Source organism: Vicia villosa, unplaced genomic scaffold (genome assembly GCF_029867415.1).
Source record: "Vicia villosa cultivar HV-30 ecotype Madison, WI unplaced genomic scaffold, Vvil1.0 ctg.000463F_1_1, whole genome shotgun sequence".
Lineage (NCBI taxonomy): Eukaryota > Viridiplantae > Streptophyta > Magnoliopsida > Fabales > Fabaceae > Vicia > Vicia villosa.
Genome location: NW_026705221.1, coordinates 60,035 through 82,276, shown reverse-complemented (window position 1 = coordinate 82,276; position 22,242 = coordinate 60,035). Strand labels below are relative to the sequence as shown.

The 22,242-nt window shown below is 36.0% G+C and overlaps 1 protein-coding gene across 3 annotated transcripts; it reads right to left on the bottom strand.

Annotated features, from left to right (window-relative positions):
* Nucleotides 1-5,698: 5,698 nt before the first annotated feature.
* LOC131628546 (uncharacterized) lies at nt 5,699-14,791 on the bottom strand. Of its 3 annotated transcripts, none has more exons than XM_058899375.1 (9): nt 14,482-14,791; nt 11,075-13,614; nt 8,459-9,749; nt 8,106-8,380; nt 7,821-7,997; nt 7,260-7,396; nt 6,883-6,971; nt 6,730-6,810; nt 5,699-6,343 (listed from the first exon to the last, which is right to left on the bottom strand). In XM_058899375.1, exons 1-8 carry the CDS (start codon nt 14,666-14,668, stop codon nt 6,782-6,784), a joined length of 4,725 nt encoding a protein of 1,574 aa, XP_058755358.1. In that variant the 5' UTR covers nt 14,669-14,791; the 3' UTR covers nt 5,699-6,343; nt 6,730-6,781. The 3 variants fall into 3 exon arrangements, with proteins under 3 accessions (XP_058755358.1, XP_058755359.1, XP_058755360.1); XM_058899376.1 differs by having other exon boundaries at nt 5,699-6,269; XM_058899377.1 differs by having other exon boundaries at nt 5,700-6,343; nt 8,459-9,746.
* Between the last annotated feature and the right edge of the window lie 7,451 nt (nt 14,792-22,242).

Here is a 22,242-nt window from a genome sequence, read left to right as displayed (position 1 = left end):
TGATTTTATTTTAATGTCTCTTTATTCTTCTTCTCCTTCTTTTTCTTTTGATCGATGAAAGTTTTCAATATCTTGAGAATTCTTATGGATTCTTGATGAAAACGAGATCGCTACCTATTTTCTTTTCGTGCGGTATTGCTTTCGGAAAACAGTCTATATATTGTTTCTCTCGCATACATTAGCACATAAATTGTTGACCGACCTCGTTGTAGGGTGACTTCTACATAAGTCACTTGGCGATCTGCTTAACATAGCGCAACATTGTCCCTAAATCGGAAAAGATCCAATATGGCAGAGAATTGTATGCGGTTGATTTAAAACTTATGGAAGTTTGTCGTGTAGTCGCTATGATTTTATCAAGCTTCTGATAAACTTCCATTAAATTTAAATTCGATATCATCCTTCACTCACCATTGATCTTCATTACTAACAATTCGATGATATACTTGACAAGTTTCAAGATGGTCATCTTGCTAACATTTAACAATTAACTTTAATTTCCGCATTTTATAATATTGTTCTTTATATTTCTTTCTTTATGCTTTATTTTATCATTCATCATGTTTATGTTTCCGTTATTTTCTCTTTGCCCATTTGGACGTTTGTTTATGTTTCTGTCATTTTCCCTTTGTCCATTTGGACGTTTTGTTTATGTTTCCGCTATTTTCCTTTTGTCCATTTGGACCATACTCTATTTTTGTGCTAAAACATTAATAATCAACTTAAAACGATAAAAAAATACCTAAGCCCCATGGACTATTGGTTGCTATCCCGAGCATTTTGGAGACCTGGACTTGTTGGACTTAGTATCTCTGGACCCTATTATTTTGTTGTTATTCTGTCTGTTATTCTGTATGAAATTGGGTTGTTGTCTGTTTATTTGTGCAGATATTTCCTCAAAAGTCCTTGATGGTTAATTTCAAGGCATTGATATTAGGATTTTGCCTATACACAACCGTTACTCTACCCGATTTTCGTCAGAATTTTATGATATATTCCAAAGGCTTGATACAAGTTGTGCTAAATATAATAAGTTCACCTGGATCCCCAAGTGGTAATGCATTGGTTTAGTGTTGGTAGTGTCTAAAGGATGGGAAATCTACCTTGACTCATAATGTCAAGTGTTGGCTTCTTATTTTGGTTAGACCGTTCTTTTCTTTAGCTTTTATTTTATGCTCTAGGGTAGTCCCTTCATCTCCTCCCCTTCTTAGATTTTCAGAATTTTCTCCGTTTTTCCAAAACCTTCTTATGTTTGCAACCTCTTTCAAATATCTTTGTTTAAAAAAATATCTTTTGCCCTTAGTGGCTTTTCTTCAAAAGTTTAGACACGATTAATTGTTTTAGTGAGTTGCATACCCCACGATTTTGATATTGATTTATATGATGGAATCTTTTCCACTTGAGAGAGCTAGTGACATACTTTCTGATTTTATCCAAGTTGGAGCCCTTCTCTCATTTATGATACAAAGAATCCATTTGTTTCTCATGTTCAAAATTAATGGCTGAGTATTCTCTCCGACGATGATAAAGTATTTATTCCTTTTAAAAATATTCCCTTTTAAATGGAACTACATTAGCTCTGACTTTTCCATTGCACCGAGGAGGTATGTAGGCACAAGATGTAATGTCTTGCCGAGCTTATTTTAAAAATCAAACAAACCTTTTCTTCTCGCACACAATATCTTTTAATAAACACAAATTTTCAAAAAGGTTCCTGTGGAGTACCACTGACATGAGGGGTGCTTAAAACCATCCCCTTGTATAATCAACACTCGTACCTATGATCTCTTTTGTTTTAAAAAAAAACTTTGAGTTTTTTTCATTCTTTTCACATTTCCTTTGGAAAAAATAAAGCGTGGTGGCGACTTTATCTGAAATAATGAGTCGAGTCAGTCTAATGGCTTTGATCTCAGATTTTCCCCACTACAGCATGATCACCTTTAGAGGTAGGAACATTTTTAGAGACAGGATTTTATTCAGAGGCATGATCACCTTCAGAGGCAGGACCACCTTCGAAGGTTGGATTATCTTCAGAGTCATGATCACATTCAAAGGCATGTCAACCATCAGAGGTAGGACCCCCTTCAAAGGCAAGTCCTTCAGAGGCGTGCTGAGACTTGTTCCAGCCTCATGTTTTTTATTCTTTCACTGTGATATCTCTCTTTACAGCGATTATGTTGGTGACTTGACAATAGAGCTTATAAGCACGTGTACAGTTGTAACCTATAAGCAACATGACTTTGCTTCTGTTATCCAATTTCCTTCTAGTAGCATCTGGTACGTGTTTGTAACATACAAAACCAAACACCTTGAAATGTCTCACATATGCCGACGTGGCAATAGTTTCACCATAAAATATGTAAGGCGTATTCTTTTCTTTCAACATATTTTTGGTCATGTTGAGAAGAGTTATATTCCTTCTCTCAACAAAACCATTGTGTTGTGGAATGTATGGAGTAGTCACCTCATGCTCAATATCATGCTTCTCACAGAACTTCTTGAACTCTGCAGAGTTAAACTCACCTACACCATCGATTCTGAGGATCTTCAACCTTTGTCCATTATGATCTTTAGCCTTCACTTTGAACTTCTTAAATTCAGAAAATACCTCATGTTTGAAATTTATGAGTGCTACCCATGTCATTCTTGTGAACTCGTCCACAAATGACACAAAGTACTTATTTTCTCAAAGTGAGGGTACTTCAAATATCCCACATACATCATAATGCATCACACCCAAAGCATGTGTTTATCTTTAAGGCATTTCTGATGAGAATGGCAATCTTGGTTGCTTGCCTTTCATGCATATATCACATGATTTATCTGGTGCCACAATCTTTGGAATTTTACGTACCAGATTCTTTGAGCTCAGATGTCCTTAACTTTTGAAGTTCATATGTCACAATCTCTTGTGCCACAATTGACTTTCCTTTACAACATTAGTTGCATTGAGGCATTGGGTGTATGTTGTTTCAACATTCATCGTGAATGTTTTGTTTCTTCCCAGTGCAGACTGCATAATCAACTTCTTGTTACAGTCATACAACTTTAAGAGATTGTCCTTCATGGTTACTGAAAACCCTTTTCATGATGCTGACCTACACTAATCATATTTCTCTCCATGCCAGGAATGTACCATACATCCTTAATCACTAGAATTTTTCTATTCTTCAGTTTTACTTTGACATTTCTCATTCCTTCAGCATTCAGATACTTACCATCAGCACATCGGATCTTTATTTTTCTACTATAGTCAAAATCAATCAGCCATTGCTTGTTTCCAATTAAGTGATTTGAGAAGCTAGTGTCCATATACCACCAGTCCACCATTTTCCCACAATCATTCTCATATGTCATCAATAGCAAGGATTCATCCTTAGAGTCTCCTTTGGCTATGTTGGCTTCTTCACTTCTTTTTCTTTGTTTGACTTGCAATCAGCACCAAAATGACCAAACTTGTTACACTTGTAGCACTGAATCATTCTTTTTTCCCTTTTGAACATTCGTATGTTTCTTCTCATTTGGATTGGAGACTTATGACTTCTGAACACCACCACCATTCTTTTTCTTATTCTCTAGCCATGCTTGCTTCTTGTTCTTCTTCACAAAAGAAGCTTTCGGAGTTTGTTCTGTTTCCTTTTTAGAGTTTCTTCCAGTCAGACGCAATTCTTATGCCTCTGGAGTTCTTCAATTCTCATGGTGTTTGTGTCTTTCGAATGTTCTATGGCTACAACTATGTAATCAAACAGTGGAGTAAGAGATCTTAGTACTTTTACAATGATTACTTGTTCAGAAAGAGTTTCTCCAAAAGACTTCATCTCATTTGTGACCTCAATCACTTTGGAGATGTAATCAGGCACCTTTTCATTGTTCTTCAAGCTGAGATTCTCGAGTTGCTCGCGTGGGGATTCCATCTTTACTTTCTTCACTGATGTGTCACTACCATAGCACTGCACAAGTGTATCCCACGCCGCATTCGCCGTCGTCGCGCCTATAATCTTCTCAAACACCATCGTATCCACACACTGATGGATATAGAACAATATTTTTTATCCTTCTTCCTCATTTCAAGTTGCGTATTTCTTTGTGCTTCTGTTGCGCTTTCTACAACTGGTGTTTAATTGTCATTGACGAGATCAAGAACATCTTTAGCGCCAAACAACACACGCATCTGAATCGACCATCAATTATTATTCTTTCCATAGAATACTGGAAGCTTTGTATTCAAGCTACCATTTATGTCGTTCATCTTCGTTCTTATGCATATCGCTCAATCTCACCAACACCCGTGTTTCCCAAACCCTAAGAATCAAGAAATGTGATTCTCTTCAATTTCAATCTTCAATTCAGTGTGAATTTAAGGAACAAAATCAATCATACACCTCACATACACTCGTGTTTCTCTGTGAATCAAATCGGAGCTCTGGATACCAATTTGTTGGAGTTAACAATGAAACTCCATTAATGCACAAGAAGAACGAGATGGTGAAAGAATAACACGCATCTGAATCGACCATCGATTCTTATTCTTTCCATCGAATACTGGAAGCTTTGTATTCAAGCTACCATTTCTGTTGTTCATCTTCGTTCTTATGCATATCGCTCAATTCTCACCAACACTCGTGTTTCCCAAACCCTGAGAATCAAGAAATGTGATTCTCTTTAATTTCAATCTTCAATTCAGTGTGAATTTAAGAAACGAAATCAATCATACACCTCACATACACTTATGTTTCCTTGTGAATCAAATCGGAGCTCTGGATACCAATTTGTTGGAGTTAACAATGAAACTCTATTAATGCACAAGAAGAACAATATGATGAAAGAATTGCAGAGAGAGAGACGTAACTAATTTTTAATCTCAACAAATTTTCATTTGTTACAATAACAACTAACTTTGGGTTTATATACACTAGTCTAAACTCAAATGCAAAGTTGCAAACCAAATGAAACTGAAATTAACCTACTTGAATTTGAATTACACTTAATAAATAATGGGGTGAATGCAAACTGTCGTAACGGCTAAAATATTTTACAAAAATATTTTAAAAAATTTAAAATATATATTTCAAAAAATATTAAAAATTATTTAAAATAGCTTTAAATTTAGAGAATTTCTCAATCCACCCCTTGAATTTCTTAGCCATCCGGTGAAATTTCTTTTATGCTCCCTGCTTCTGTAGATGTACCTCCGGAAGTACTTTTAAAAAAAAAGTTTTTCCGTAGGTTCACTCTATTTTCAAAACCTTTCGTAGATGTAGTTACAGAAGATTTCATGAACTTAATTAATTTGGGATTTTTTCAAGCTTCACTATGTTTTAACGTTTCCGTAGATGCAAATGTGAAAAAAATCCAAATTTAAAAAAAATATATATATTTCCTTAGATACATCTACAAAAGCATAGAGACAATTTTGGCAACTCGCATGGTGTGTGAGATCCAAGGAGTGTGAGAGATCCAAGGGGTGGGGTTAGAGATTCTCAAAATTTAAGTGATTTTAATATTAACAAAAATCATAGCAAATAATTAAATTTCTAAAATAATTGTTTAAACTAATTTTTCATTTAAAACTTATTTTAAAAATGGAGAAAAAATTAACAAAAATATAAAATAGAACAAAATAAAAAACGCCCGTGGTGTATAATTTGATAAAACCATGTAAGTTGTTTTAATTTATTGGTTTGATAATATTTATTTTAATCCCCTTCGTGAAAAAAAGAGTCGTAACTCCCCCACTTTTGTTTGGCAGGCAGGCACATTGCAAATTTGAAATGAGCTATTTCCTCTTTCCAGTTCTTGTACTCGAACATTATGACGACTTCTGCTGTAACAAAATTTAGACGGATTATTCATTAGATGACTTCAAAGTGAAAGAACAAACGCTGGTGACGATGAGGTATACAAAACCTTCTATTTATTAGTTAGTTAAACAAGAATATACTAATGAGCAGTACGAATGCATAATTCATCTGCTCAAATTTATAATATCAGAAACTTTAGCTAAATTTAAGTGTCATAAACTAACATTCAACATTTGTGCAAAGAACTTGCACAAACCTATGCCTACCAACCGCCGTGTACATTCTTTACTATTGTCCTAATTCAAGAGCCTTAAAAGATAGCAACTCCTCGCTTCATTTTGATAATGAATTTCATACATACATCAGCTTCTTCTACGATTAATAAGTTAACTATACAAACGGATACATCTTAAACAAAACTCAAGATCCTTTGAAGTAGCAGACTTGAGGATGTCTCGTAAAGAAACTCTGCAAAAATAGGGCAGGGATCATTTAATCATCTTTGCAGCTGCACTGTTTTCCGTAATGAAGCTACAAAAAAACTGCCACAGGAATACAAAAGACCAAGTCTATTGTTAGATTTATATAAGATAAGTAGTTTTATTACATCATTTTCACTAGAAGGTTTTTCTAGTGCATGCAACAGGCCAACAAAACCCCTCCCAAATCATTTAGATTGAATTGAATTAAACCATAAATAAAGAATAGAAAGAAAAATAAAAAGATCACTCAAATCCACGTCCTTTGCCCATACATATAAGCTTTGTTACTTGTCTTTCATCAAACCTTAGCCATATTGGGCAATGGTGTAAATAGTAACTTGACTTTTTTTTATAAGGGTCGTGGTAATTTGTGCTCCTAAACCTAAGGATATATACATGCTATGGAATAACCAAATTATTGACCTTCAGAATATCCAAAAGCTTACCAAGGATTAAAAGGAATCACTTCGTTATGGAGTCCAAACTCCTGACTTGGTACTATAACCGAAACTTCCGAGGCAGGAGAGCTGTAAAAGAATGCAATTGGTGCTTAGTCTATAGACAACTAATACATAAAAATGCAAAACATTTAAAATTACCTTCTGCTATATTGCAAAAACTTTGCCGAGGAAATATTGTCTCTGGGTCCATTGCCTGAGAAGAAACAGCCAGCAACAGGCTATGCTTACTGCAAAAAGCAATCAAAACTCAACGCTTTTAGATAACTGGATATAAGCCAAAAATTCATTTAAATTTTGTTATCAAGCAGTAGTTATCTATCTGTTGCATTAAACTTTGCACGATTTTCTTGGCCAACTGCATATTGCTTTTAAGGCTTTTATTTAGTTTATTTTCCTTGATTCAGTTGGACAAAAAAAAGATCCACATAAGCACATGCACCATAAAAATAACATTGAGAGACAGCGCCCTGACTTTATTAAGCGGGTACTATGCAAAAACATGAACAGTCACAAACCTTGCCCATGATGGTATAAACTTATTAGATGGTCTGTCATCCTCATCTTCATCATCATCTGATTTATATGGAGACATCTCGTATGATTGCTCTAGAGGTGAGTTTTTGATGATCAAGTCATTGTCTTCCATTGTTGCCTATAAAGATATTAAAATCTCACAATGGTTAAAAAGGAACCAAGTAACACATTTAAATATTAAAAATAAAAGATTCCAGAAGGTCATTGTAAGGCCTCATCATCAGTCAGGCCCTGCGTAGCACAAGTACAAGCTGAACTTATTACACAACAGTGAATAAATCATATTATCACTTCAAGTAATTGTTGAGCACTATATATTAGGAAACAGTTGGCTTTGAACAACTAATACTTAACAGCAGTTAACTAAAAGCATTGGCATTATTTGACTGGCCAGAAAATAAGCAGCCTGCATCGTTAGTAGAAAAGAACTTTGTATAAAACTAGAAAAAAAAAATTCTGTTCTGGACCAAACTGCTATGAAATCCTTCCATCTATGATTGTTAAAAGATAACACAGAAGAGAGCCACAGAAAACTATTTTACCTTTCCTTTATTGGCACATTCGATCTGAGATTCATACTTTTCATGACAGCTTTCCTTGGTCAAATGTTCAGTATCTGAAATTTTCTCTGCATTGTCTTGTCTATTTTCTTGAAGTAGCAATTTGTCACGATCGTCTCTTCCATCCACAATTTTCCTACTTTCGCGTACTTCTTTACCCTAGACCAGAAAATTAATTATATTAGCACTCACGCAAAATCAAAATAGAAAGAGAGACAGAATAATTTATTGACAAAAGAAGCATTTTACTGAAGTTGGTCAGTGTACTTTTAACTCTTCTTTCTTAGCAAGTATCTTCCCGTGCTCTCGCTGTTTCATGTCATTAACACGCTTCCTTTTTTCTTCTTTCTCCTTTTTCTCTTCATTTTCTCTTGGTCTCTTTTTTGCTGTCATTTTGGCCTCCTCTTTCTTTCTTTCTTCTTTTTTCTTCTGCAGCTCCATCAACACCTCCTTCTTCTTTTTGCGCTCATTCTCCTTCATTTCATCATTGCGCTTAGCTGCCTCAGCAGCCTTCAGCGCCTTAATTTTGATAACTTTCTTGCCTAAATTGTCACTTGTTAGGGTTATAATAATTGTATAGTAGAAAAATAGTATTCACTTTTTAAATAACTACTAAGTACCTGGCAAAACTGCCGCTGCTTGCTTTTGCTGCACTAATGGAATAAAGGAAGTAATGTTAGATACAATATTCTTGCGCGTAGACTTCCTTCCAGAAAAAGTGGGGCGTTGTAGTTTCATACTATCTTTTCCAGATAACTTTGGCCTACTGGATCTTTTATGGACTGATTCAGAGTTCCTCTTGGCACCATTTGCTCCAAGAGATATACTCTTGTTATCCTTCCCCTTACTTGTTAATCTTGTCCTATTTCCATCCTGCTTGTCAAGTTTCTTTTTTACTTTATTGTGAGTCCCGTCAAAGTTATATTCTGAGATCACAAAATCCTCCTGTTCACTAGCTAATGCATCTTGTAAAACTGATGTAGAGGGGTTTGCATTTTCTACAATCTTGGTAATTGACTCAGTCATTCCTTCTGGACCAATGCCTTGTTGGAATGTACCATCAAAGTTAGATTCTGAGTTCAGAAAATCCTCCTGTTCACTAGCTAATGCATCTTGTAAAACTGATGTAGAGGGGTTTGCATTTTCTACAATGTCGGTAATTGATTCAGTCATTCCTTCTGGACCAATGCCTTGTTGGAATGTACCAGCAATCTCATCCACATTTTCATTTTCTTCACTTATGCAGGGTAGCTCTGGTTTTGAACTCATACGCTTTCCAGAACTGCCAAAGTTAGAAGTAAATCTATCCCTAAGAGTTTGGACCGAAGATTTTGGTCGGTAATCAGAAACGGACCTTGGACTCCCGTCGTTTAGAGGACGGGAAGTCCTTAAACCATATCCTTCCAGAAGACCATCAGGTAAAGACCGATAAACGTTCGTTATGCTGGGCAACTTGTATGGAGTTGAAGAATAGCATGATGGAGAGCACGTGAATCTTGATCCATCAAGTGATGAATTATCGGCTGAGTTACTGGGAAGATTTATACTTTTGAAATCCATTTCATCTCGAGCAGTGTATGGTTCATTATCTGTTTCAATAATAAATCCTTCAAACTCTGGTAAAGCTTCCCCTGTATCAATCGAATCCAAATCTCGGAATCTTGGAGAAACAGACAAACCATCTACGAATTCAGTATCACCTTCGGGATAGATTCTTCTACTTGGGGTGGTTCTTTCAACAGAAGTCAGATGCTCTGCATTATTTTGTCCAGAATTAACCTGGAGGTACCATGACCCTGCCTTCCCATCAAAGGTGAACCTCGCTGATTCACTACTAAAATTGAACGGCTCTGCTTCTGGCAATATAAGGGTGTCCGATTCTCTGCCTCTACCATCTGAGATAAGTTTCTGCTGACAAGTAATCATTGAATCACAAACTACTCAGACAAATCAAGTAAAATGGAAAAATAGCTTTTACAAATATATATCTGCACAATGCACATATACACTTATCTATTAACTTTTATGCAGAGTAGGAGATTACAGATTTCTTTCACTGTTCAGTTACCAGTGCAGTTCTGGTTAAATACAATGAATTTTTAAACAAGCCAATGACTAATAGAGAGCCAGGAAAAATTGGAAGATCCTGAAGTGTAACATTTATGAATCAACAGTAAAATTCATTTTCATTTGCCAGAATTTTTATTATTCACTGTAGCTCAAGGAAGATGATCTTTCACTGATTATCCCCAAAACAAAGTATATACTATATAGTTATACAAACAATTAGAAACTAGCCTATTCATGAAACTTTCTGATCATACAAGATATGGCTCATGCCATAAGGCTGTGAAGTGTCACAATCTATAGTATTATTGGATAGAACTACTATATTTCCATACTAAATGGCAATCAAAACTTAATTCAATTTTTCCCCTAGTTCAATTGCTTTACAATGTGTTGTTTGCTCTCATTAATTTGAAACAAAAAAGAGACCAAAAGTTAGAAGAAAAATAAAGCAATGTAAAAACATGTATAACAATTTTTCAATTCAAATTAGAGAATTAGCTTACCAAAGTTAATGAGAAACAAACATCAGCTAAAAATGTTGTTCCCCCTCCCCCTAGATGGGCTTACTAGAGTTATTATTGAGAGTTTTGTGGGGCTTTTAGGATTTATTCTTCATTTCTATTGAAATCAGTTTTATTTAACTAGGATGATTTATTTCATTTTCAGTATCCTCTATCGCATAAATACTAAAGGTATTATTATTGTTTTTATATTTGCTTAAGAATAAAATGAAGAACACTACTACATTTTTTAATTTGTATAAAACAAGGCTGCGCTACAATGTATGTAGACTGAGATTTAATCTTGTATTATCAATTAACTGAGCTAACTTTCCACCTCTCCTTCTGTTTCATTATTCTCTATCCTGGAAAATATTTCAAATAAGAGTAAAAACCTTAAAACCACTACTTTTTATTTCCCACAATTTTAAGAACAATTATTTTATCTGAAATAGTTTTCTAATGATTGTGTGATCATCCAGTAAAGTAAATCTGGCAAAGTCTGTCAAAACAACACTGCAAGACAATTACAGTAGTAAAGATGTTAACCAAGACTGCTTGGCATACAATTTGATATTCAATATTGAATGACACCAACTTCGTTAGCACAAAGATATATAGGAAATCCAAATCTACTGTTGAATGCTTAAAATATTAAAGATTTACCTCGTCTTTTCTCACTGTAGATGAAGACCCTTCCATTTTTTGGCTTTCCCTGGTGTCTTTTATCACATCTATTGGGCTTTTACTGACACGTTCATGTCCTATATCATCCGCCTGATCAAATGCAATATGTTGAACTTCAATGACAGTCTCGGGATTGTCTTCTTTGATACTTGAGGTACCACTTGCAGGCCTTTGGTTGTTAGAATCAACTAGCTTTTCCATTAAGTGTGTAGAGTCTGGAAGAAATTTCTCTGATTCAATCTCAATCTTTCTTTTCTTATGCTGAGAGCATGAATGCTCCAAATCATTAGTGAAACCCTCTGGGGAACTATTGAAGTTATGGACATCAGTTGAAAAACTGGTAACTTTTCCATTGCTTGCCTGCCTCAATAACTCACCATTTTGATCCCAGGAAATGGCATCTGGGGCCTGTTGTGCCAAATCAACATTCACTTCATCAGTAGGAACACTAACTGAGAACACAGCATTGGATTTTGTAACACTTTTGTCTGTATGTCTAGGGAGACCATTTTCAGTAACTGCTTCTGAAAAAAAATCTGCCAGAACTTCCTGCGTGTCATCATCAGGTGACTTCAATGGTTCCGATAAAGCAAGAGGTTCTTTATCTGGTGACTTTCGCTGGCTTCCTTTCAAATCAGGGCTACATATTCCATCCCTATTAGTCTCTTCACCATCATCAAAAACAAGTTCTTTAGGCATCTCAGACATAACAAAATCAGGGGAAAGCCTCGAGACGGAAACCTCCTCCCTAACCTTGGGATTAACAGAAGTGAGTGTTGACCCCAAACAAGAAGGATCTTTATCAACTATTCCATCAAAATCAAGATGAACTTTGGCAGTAGTTGTAGCAGATTTGTGTTTAGCATTATCAGTAGAATTGGCATCAGATGCTATATTTTCTAGGACATCAAAGTCCTTTTCAGCCACTATTTTAATGTAGAAAGATTCTGCAAGAATAGACCCACCATCTAAATTGGAAGACCTTGCTGGCCTCACTGAACTTTTTTCTGTGCAACTAGTCTCAGCCCTGGTATTTCTAGAAGCATCAACTTCTGCAATGTTCTCCTTCTCTGCAGAATTCACTGAAATTTGTAAATCTACTTTGGAATACTTTGGACTTGAAGATAACCTTCTAGTCTCCAGTTTTGTAGGCTGTACATTTTGAGACTTCTTACCCGCTGATTCGGAACGGGCAGCCCTTTGCCTGCGAGAATTGGAATTTGGAAACATTGATAACTTTGAATTTCGGGTTAAGTATACATTTCCAGAAGCACTTCTACTTAAATATTCTTTTGTTTTTAATGCAGAAATGTGAGGTTCCTTTTGGCTACATAAAGACCTAACAATGTCCGCTGAGGGGTCCTGCAAATTCTTCAAAATTAAAGGTTGAGGAAATTGCACAGATTTATCAATAGACTTTGCAGAACCATTGGTTGAGAAAAAATCATCCCCTGGTGATGGATATGAACTTCTATGTAGTTTTAACCTACTCTGAATGTTACTTTTTTGTTCAGTTTGGCAGAAGTCACCATCTTTAACAATATTCCTCCTACTTCCATTGATACAATCAGAGGTTTTGCTTAAATCGGTTAACTCAACATGAGAACATGGTTGATTCAAATCAGATACTTCAACCACTTTGCATCTTTCTGAGGTGCTGTCTAAGTTTAATAATTCACTACTATGTTCTGCCTGGCTAGAACTTCTAGGTTTGCTTAATCTTTTATCATAGACACTGCTTCCAATATCCTTCTTCTGAAAATCTATTATATTTGGTTCCTGAACCCCACAGCTTCCATTTATAAAAGAAGGCCGGTTGATAAGCTCCATTTCCTCATTCAAATCATTAAGTGGAGGACCAACTTCCTTCTCTACAGAAGACCTACCGATACACAAAGAGTTGAACTTCTGGGATGAACTTTTAGATCTTGTTATACGGCCAGTGTAATTAGAACTGTTATCTTTCTGAGTTAGACAGTCCCCTCTTCTCATTTCTTCCGTCAAACACCTCCGGTTGTTTGGATGAAACTCATTGACCAAGCTTAACTCCTTGTTATGATCTTCTTGTAGAGATGGCGGTGCAGAACGTGTAGCTGCAGCAGTACAATCCCCAGCATTATCACCATCTCTTGACAACAGTTTGGACGCTTTTGCACTGTTACGTTGCTCCAGAGCTTTCTGCCTCGACCTTGATCTATGCAACTTGGACAATGACACTGCTGGGTCAAAGAAGCCCTCCGAGACTCTTTGTCCTATCTGAGTCTGAGGTGAAACAGCAACTGAATCCAATTCTGGAGGACCACTTGAGGCACATCCAGCATTACTAACCGAGCAATCCGGCAAATTTGAAAGCCTTCCCCCTGTATCATGGTCTTTATTAAAAGCATGGACTTCATTATGCAAATCGTCAGATACAGCATCCAGATTGTTGTACAGACTGCAATGATCACCAACAGAAGGAACTCCAAATTGTGTTTGTGATGGTTGGCCTTGATAAACAGTATCATCTTTGAATAAATCTGCATACATGGAAAAATATTTTTGATAAATCAGGATCAAAATTTTTTAAGCATAGTGTTGGTTCTACGATGAAAATAATTGATTTTGAATGAATTGATTATGTAATATTGATTCTAGCTAAAAGTTAGAAGAAGTTAAAGTAATTTATGTTTGCATGACTTTACGTAGACATGAGTTTAATATAGTAAATTTCAATGCAAAAATCATGTTTAAACTCAAAAGCTTCAAATTCTAGTTTCAAGTAAAAATCAAGTTTAAACTCAAACGCTACAAATTCTAGTTTAAAGTAAAATCACATTAAAGCTCATAAGCTACAATTTCTAGTTTCGAGTAGAATCAATTCTAGAGGCAGAATAAATTCTACTTTATAAAAACCAAACACCTCAAAATCATTACAAAATCAATTCTACATCGCTTTTGGCTCTTGCAATCAAACATTTGCTAAGTAAATTTGGCTGAGAAGTTGTTACATTCTTCTATTGATACATAAAAGGATATAGAAGAAAAAAACAGGAAAATCCACATATTAACTGAAAATTAAAGTCTGATTAGTATTTATGTGCATAGATTTTAAAACCACAATTTAAAAATTAAGCAAAATCTAAAAAGCTTCACTATACATAAGCAAGGATCTATCAGAAAATAATAAGAATTAGAGTTAATTACAGTCCATATCATTATAATTATAACACAGGTAAATGCTTCCAAACCTAAAACGAAAAGAATGGCGCTATTTTCTCTCTCGTACACTATAAACCCTAATTCATGCGAAGGAATAAAGAGAGTCACAGAGATAGCGAGAGATAGTGAGAGATAGTGAGAGATAGCGAGAGATAGTGAGAGATAGCGAGAGATGGAGAGAGTACCTTTGGGATCTGAGGGGAAGGAGGAGTGAAGAGCGGAGTTAGCGAGCCATGGAGGAGGGGGGATTCCGTTGAAAATGAGTAGGGGGATAAGATTGTGCTCCCAGAGAAGCGATTCCTGACGAACTTGCTCGACGATTTGCTTCTTCTTGTCGAAGATTTTGACGAGGTCCGTCTCCGTCGCCGACATTGGGAACGTTTTCAGCAGCACCGGACGGTGGTGGAGTGAGGAGAGAGAAAGGTGTGTGTTTGGCGCATTTGGAATTTTGAATTTGGAGATATACGTTGAACGCTCGTGATTGTGAGATTTGAAAAGTGTTTTATCAGAAAAAATAAAATAAAATAAGAAAAGAAAAAAGAAAAACTCGTGAGGTTATTTATTTGATAAGAGGATGGTGTAGCAGTCAGTGTTGGATTTATGATTTTAAATGTTTTTTTCATTCGAATGGTGAAATATTATATACGATTTTGATTTTAATATACTTAAAGATTTTAAAATTTTGAATTCCAAGGAATTTATCATTTGATTTATATGGTTTAAAATAATATTTAAAAAATGATTATATTATAAGCTTTAATACATTATTCTTAATACACTTTTTTTTGTTAAAATTAAAAATATTACATTCATGACTCCCTATTGGATGACAGTGTAAAATAGTTTTACACTGTCAGTGCACTACCTTTTACTCTTTACAAAATTTAGTTGTACATATATAAAATTAAGAAAGTACTTATTATTCATTTCTTTCTCTTTTTGTTAAAGGGGGTATATTATTATTATAAAATATTTGTTAAATTATTTTTATTTTGAAGACGGTTACATTAATATGTACTATTTTTACTGAAGTATTTTCAATCAAATATTTAAGAATATATAGATGTAGATTAAATAGTTGAAATTTTTATCATGTAAGTTTTTAAAAATCATTTTACAGGGAAGAAATTTTTTTTAATAATTAATTTTTAGAAAATACAAAAAAATTTACTTTTTTAAAAAATTACCTGAATAACTAAGTTTGGGGGTGCCTTAAGTATAGCTGTCACCCCTCATGGCGCCAATGCTCAATTGAAACAACATTTACGTCATCCCCATGGCGCCTTCCAAATTTAAAATTTATATTGTTTTGATGTTTTGTTGTGAATATTGTGAATTTTGATGTTTTGTTGTTGCTGTTAGAGGGTGTGTGGCCTTATTTGGGAGGGTAGTACCCTGACTTAGATATAATTAGAATAATTAATTAATTAAGTTGAGTGTTAATTATTTAATTAGAATTAAGTATTAGTTGGTTGAAATAAATAATTAGAATTAATATTTTGTTAGATATAAATAAAATTAGCTTGTATTTAAATACGTTTCGTAAAGGTTATAGTTGAGTCAGATTCGCAGGTTGCAGTGGACATTAGTAATAATGTTGGGAACAAGAATCTCGTTTATGGTAATATAGCATGTCATATTCATAAACGAATGGAAAAGATGGATAAAGGGGAGGTTACTCATGTCTATAGGGAAGCAAGTGGGTGTGTTAACCTATTAGCCAAACATGGCAAGAATTTGCAAGGCGAGAATATTGATTATCTTGGTATTCCGAGTTGGCTTGGTAAAAGCTTTGCTTTCTCAAAAGTCTTTTTCAAACCTTCACCAATCCCCCATAGCTCTACCATTAGTGCGCTACACCGACCAACATTTTTGGCAAACCCTCCAACCCAACTACCTTCGTCAATTTTCATGATCCCTCCACATCCAGCTTTGCCATCCAAATCCTGTGCACCATCCACACTAACTTTCACGAAACTCCTTTCCGACAACATCCATTGAATCACCGTCTCCTCTGTGTTTCTCTCCATAACCTTTGAATTGATACCGGCTGCCTCCTTATACGCCTTCAGCCTATTGTCAGTATTTTCTTAAGTTTTATATGGCCTCGCGTAATCTACATTACGCAATTCTTTGTTCCGCTATTCCCAAATTGAGTGACAACTAATAGCCCAATAACAGCACCAGTCGCAATCCCCATGCATTGCTCCATTTATATTAATATTAATCCACTCATGCAAATTCACTGAGAAAAAAGTATGCATTAACCTCGCAGGAATTTTATTTTGTCAAACCTCTTTGATGTGCCTGTAGTCGCGCATAGCATGAAGAATTGTTTCGTCGCTTGCACCACACAACTTACAACTTGCTCCATTTCTATTTAAATAATAACTATTTTTATTTTTTTGATATGGATAAAAGGGGTTATCACTACTCTAGAGAAATTGTTGTTTAGTTTTTTTTTTGTCTTGCTTAGGCCCTCTATGTAACCAACAAAAAAATAGAAATTGTGTAAGGTTAAGTTGAGGGCAAAGTTGGTAATGCATATAAAGGATCCTTTATAAGGAGAGAATAGAATTAGAGTTGTAGTCTTTGCAATTGTACGAGAAAAGGAAAGCGATCGTGAGAAAGAGACAAATAGGCTAGGGCTTGAGGTTGGAGAAGAACACTAGGACATTTGGGAGCACTTTTGCCGAAGAAAACCCAAGGTAAGGGTGGGTTATCATGGTTGATTGAGAAATTAATATGAGAGAATGGTGGGTTAGGGCATTGAATTAATGAACGATGATTGATACATTTTGAATGTTGTTATGTTGCATATTTGATGTTGTTTGTGTGTAAATTAATGTTGCAAAATGCCCGTAAATGTTAGATCTTGATAGGTTTTGTTATACTAAATTGGTGCATGTTGAATGGGTTATTACATTGTTGTGGGAATTGTATGATGATGTATGATGGGTAGATTCATGTTTAGGACGAAAAATCCCTAAATTTCCATGGTTTTAAAATTGTTAGGTTTTGATGATAAATCCTTGAATATAATGAGTAAAGGTGTTATAAATGAGTCAAAATATGGCTATTGATGTATGTGAGTGAGGGTTAGAACCTAGGATGTGAAACTATGCATTATGTGAGGTTTCGGGATGTTTGGGTAGGAAGAATAAGAGATTTGTGTGTCAAAAAGTTGTAGAAAAGATTTCCAATTTGTTATTGAACTGACTTTGTCGAGTGCATTCCAGCTACACGGTCGTCAAATACTCTTCTCTCCTAATTTGTTACTGGGCTGACTTTGTCGAGTGAATCTCTTTAGGTAGTACTTCTAACATCTAGGGTGCAGCCACGGTGCCAAGATTTCCAATTCATGCCTTGAACATCCTTCCTTGAAATCCCTCGGCACTCCAAAACTTGGTGCGTCTTGGCTTTATCGAGACTAACATTGCCTTACTTCCGAGGGTCTACGAACACTCCTCTAGACACATCTCCTATTGAGTCAATCCAAGACATAGCCTAGGGGTGTTCATTGGTTCGGGTAAATCCGAACCAAACTATAGTGTTTGGGTTGGACATTTTTTCAGTTCGGGCAAGAACCTGAGCAAATTAATGAAATCCAATGACAATTACTTCGGGTATCAGATTTTCAATTTTTTACCCGCAAATCCAACTCAAACCAACCATAAGTAATTGTCATAAAAATTACTACCAAACAATCAACTTTAGGAAGAAAAAAAGTAAAATTTTGTATGTGGATAAATTATGTTATTTTAATTTGTTATTAGAAAATTGTTACTGTAACGTGGTAACTGAGCATAGAGCTATGAAACACATTCGTTATCATACTAACTCAAGTGACTAGTTATGGATTCAAAAGCCTTTGTGTTAGATATTTTTAAATCTATTAGGGAAAAATTGTTAGTCTAATATTTACAATTGAACACTATTAATACTATATTTTTTCAAATATTTTTGTATTTTTTAATCTACCCGATCAGTCCAAACCCAAACCAACCCGTTGTTTCTCGGTTCGGTTCAGTTTGGACTTTATCACAAAAATTTGCAAATCCAATCCAAATCGATCCATTTAATTTTAATCGGTTTTGGTATTAGATTCTCTCAAAACCAAAGCAAACCGGCCCGCGAACACCCATAGCCCACCTATTCAAACACTGATCACTAACATCAAAGAACATGCATACCATATGCTGACCAAAATAAACGTTCATATGTAAATTACATCTCAGGCGTTTCCGTACCAGGATTACTATCACATTGACGGATCAATAACCATCTACAATGCATAATATGGAAATATTCATGCGGTTACGTACACTTAGGGTCTCTTCATAGCGTAGCATCAGAACCTAAACTATTCCACTATCACCCGTACAGATAGTCCTCAATTATTGAGGGCGACACATGTGTCCTTATCACACCCACCTTAAGAGATTTCAGATTCGCGTCTAAGGAGTACCCAACAAGAACCATACCTTAAATTCCTGATCAACACCATCCCCATCTGACTGTAAAGGATAATTCACGCATCTCATGCACAGTGGCGATATTGTGGCGTTATACCCGTCTGGTAGTACTGACATGGTAGTCCAGCTCTGAGGCCATGTACTCATGTAAACTACCCAACAACATATAATTATCTCCACTTGTATCCTATAGTCACGAAAGAAGGTTAACTAGACAGGTATCTACTGAGGTCACCGCCTCCTAACTCCTTGCAATCCCACTCTAGGATACTAAACCTAAGAATACAACACACATGAGCTTTTATCATTCTAAACGCAACAAACTAGGTCTGAATCAATATGAGTTCATATCAAATCGTAATGCCATGTGTGGACTTACTCACATAGTGCACGCACAAGAGATTCCAAGGATAATTCCACCAGATAGGAATACCATGGTTCCAAACAATGGCACAGATTGCGGTCACTCCACTGATACTTTAGATAACCACTAGATATATTCACCTTATCACCCAACGCCTAGCGTAGTTCTATGGTCTTACTCAACTTAGACGAATCCTAACTAGCAGGGAATATGGCCTATTGTATTTTGCGTATCCATTCACTTCGACTGCCGCCTAGCGTAGTTCTAGGATTTAGGCACGTCAAAATAAGCAAAGAGATACGACAGTCCCTTTTCGCCAACTTGGTACACATGATTCCTTCCTAATCGGAAGTCACCTTCGTCACACATCTTCCCAATCCTCCATCAGGTCACTACTTACTGCTTAGGGTATACCGGATAGAGTCAGGGTCTAGAATCTCATCAATTCAAGCACTTTCCATACTTCAGAGTAACTAGAAAAATATGGCCTCTCTGTCTCAGCTCCCAAAGGTTTTTCTATTAATCGGGATCTCAATCATTTCCGTCATTGGCAACCATAATCGATAGGTGGATCCTATTGACATACCATTCAGCACTTCCGCAAAATTCTCTTGCTACTACTTCATAGTGCCTCTTGGATTTTCCTTGACTATGAGAACCTTACAACAGGCTCACTTCGTCCATTCGAAATCTTGGAAATTCTAATTGCCTTTATACTTACAATGAAACCTGAGGTTAACGACCACTCCACGTCTGACATTACACTTACATTTGTCTACTCCAACATTCCCTTACTCAACCGGCTCCTACTACTTAGATTCGAGTCACTTCAGACCTTACGCGCCCCCGTGGTGGCTCTGCCGTGATCCTATCAATCACATATATAGTCAGTAAGTTGATCAGGTGCAATAGCTGCACACTATGACTGTAGAAATTTGGCTAGCAACACACACATATGAGGGAGAAGAGAATTGCTAGTGATGTTTCATGGTAGGATCGAGAATCAACCTACTCTGCTACCAACTGTAGCACCTCATACATATACGTCTAAAATAATATGCAGTGATGTTTATAATGTGGTACATGAAAACATCCAAAAGCGAGAAAATGACATAACAAATTGTATACAAATCAACTTGACAACGCATAATGTATACAATGAATATTTCTCCAAGCAATGCACAGTAGAAATATGAGACCTGATAAGGTCTTCCTGCCATATGCTCATCAACGGTCTCCACTCCAGACCTTCTAGCATTTCATCTCTTCTAACCTGTGCCTGAAAAATGATAATAGGAATGTGGTGAGATTACTAAATCTCAGTGAGCCCCCTATCTTATGGGACTACTCGGTTCTACAGGGTACTGTTGAAAGTATTTTGGGTAAATATTTTCTAATATATCGTATCCACAGAGACTGAGTAATATTGCTTCCGTTCTATAGTCGGATTATAATGAGTTAGCGAAAAGTAGTGGTTTTGATTGTTTGTTCTCAAATTGCATATAACAGAATAATAATTGACTGATAAAAAGCTTAAAGACGAATAACAATGGTGAATGAATATGTTGAGTTCTAGGGTTCATCAACCTATTCACATACAATAATCAATTAATCCACGAGTGAACATTATTTAAGTTATTATCTTCATTCATCCTCAAAACTGATATTATGTCTAATGATCAATTTAGAACCACCTCTACCGGTATGATATTCGATCTCTCAGAATAACTATAAAGATAAAGGGAATTAACCACGATGATTTATGAAAACTTCTTCAAAATCTCATCTCTGAGTATTAATCAACAAGTCAATGTAAAAACCTAGGGCCAAAGTATAAACCCTATCTCTCAATTGATAGTTCAACAATGATATAAAATAAAAGCAAGGTTTTTCATTGATAATAAAGCTTAAACAATTGTTCACAGGAATTAATCAAAGTAATTGCATCTTCATAGGTTAACTACTACCTTAAACTCAACACAATGGGGTTTAGCTCTCCATAGCCATGAAGAACACACAAGATTTCATGGAAGGATTCATCTTCATCAAGGGAATGTCTTCAGTTGATGTTGAATTCTCCGTCGGAAGTTGTTTTCTGCTCTAGAATAGGATTGCTCTCTGAAATTCGTTCACCAAGGACTCTTCTCTTATGAGGATTAGGCTTCTATTTATAACAATTTATCTTTGTAACGCAACCATCGCGCCTCGGCACGTATTGGCGCGGCGCGAACCCAAGTCAGAAGGGATGGCGCGTCTCGCTCATTATTGGCGTGGCTCGGCCTTTGTTTCACCTTCCTTCTTTGTGATTCTTCCTCTCTAAAAGCTCTACGCCTGCGTGTTTCTTCGTCTTTACTTCTAAACTTCAATATCTGCACAAATAACACCCAAAGTGATGCAAGTTGTTCTACAATTAGCATCGAACCTCTAAAGTTCAATTCTAACCATAAAATCCTTAAAAAGCACAAGATATGTTCACTTTCAGCTCAAAAGGTAATTAATTTGACAAATGAAAACACTACTAATTCACTACTAACAGGTACATGCCTAACAAAACCGAATCCTCCAATGATTCGGGGGTAACCTCACGATCGGTACACAAACGAAGCACACAAATGAATCGTCTACCATAACAGTCATTATAACCAGAGAGAACACACGTAACAAGTCTTTGTCGCTGGCCTCCCTATAACAGGAATCACACTAACCAGAGGGTCTACGTGTTATCTGACCCCTTACACCTATATGGATGTGCAACTCGTCATAGGTGCAACGCACGCGGGGGGATTAAAAATCAATCAAAATGGTTCAACGGCTTACATCTTATGGTGGACCACGTTGCTTACCCAAGGTAAGTCTTACATGTTGCACTGCTTATCCAATATCAGTCTTACACGTCAACACTACTTGACGGACCATACTATTTACCCCAGGCAAATCTTATATGATGCACTGCTTATCCCAGATAAGTCTTACTCGTCATGTAGCACATATAAGTAGGGAACCGCTCTTCCCAACGATCCTTCACGTAAAGACGAAAAAGTATAACAAGCGCGTATACAATCAACACACATCACATACACCCGAACATTCAACCATACATGCCAAGC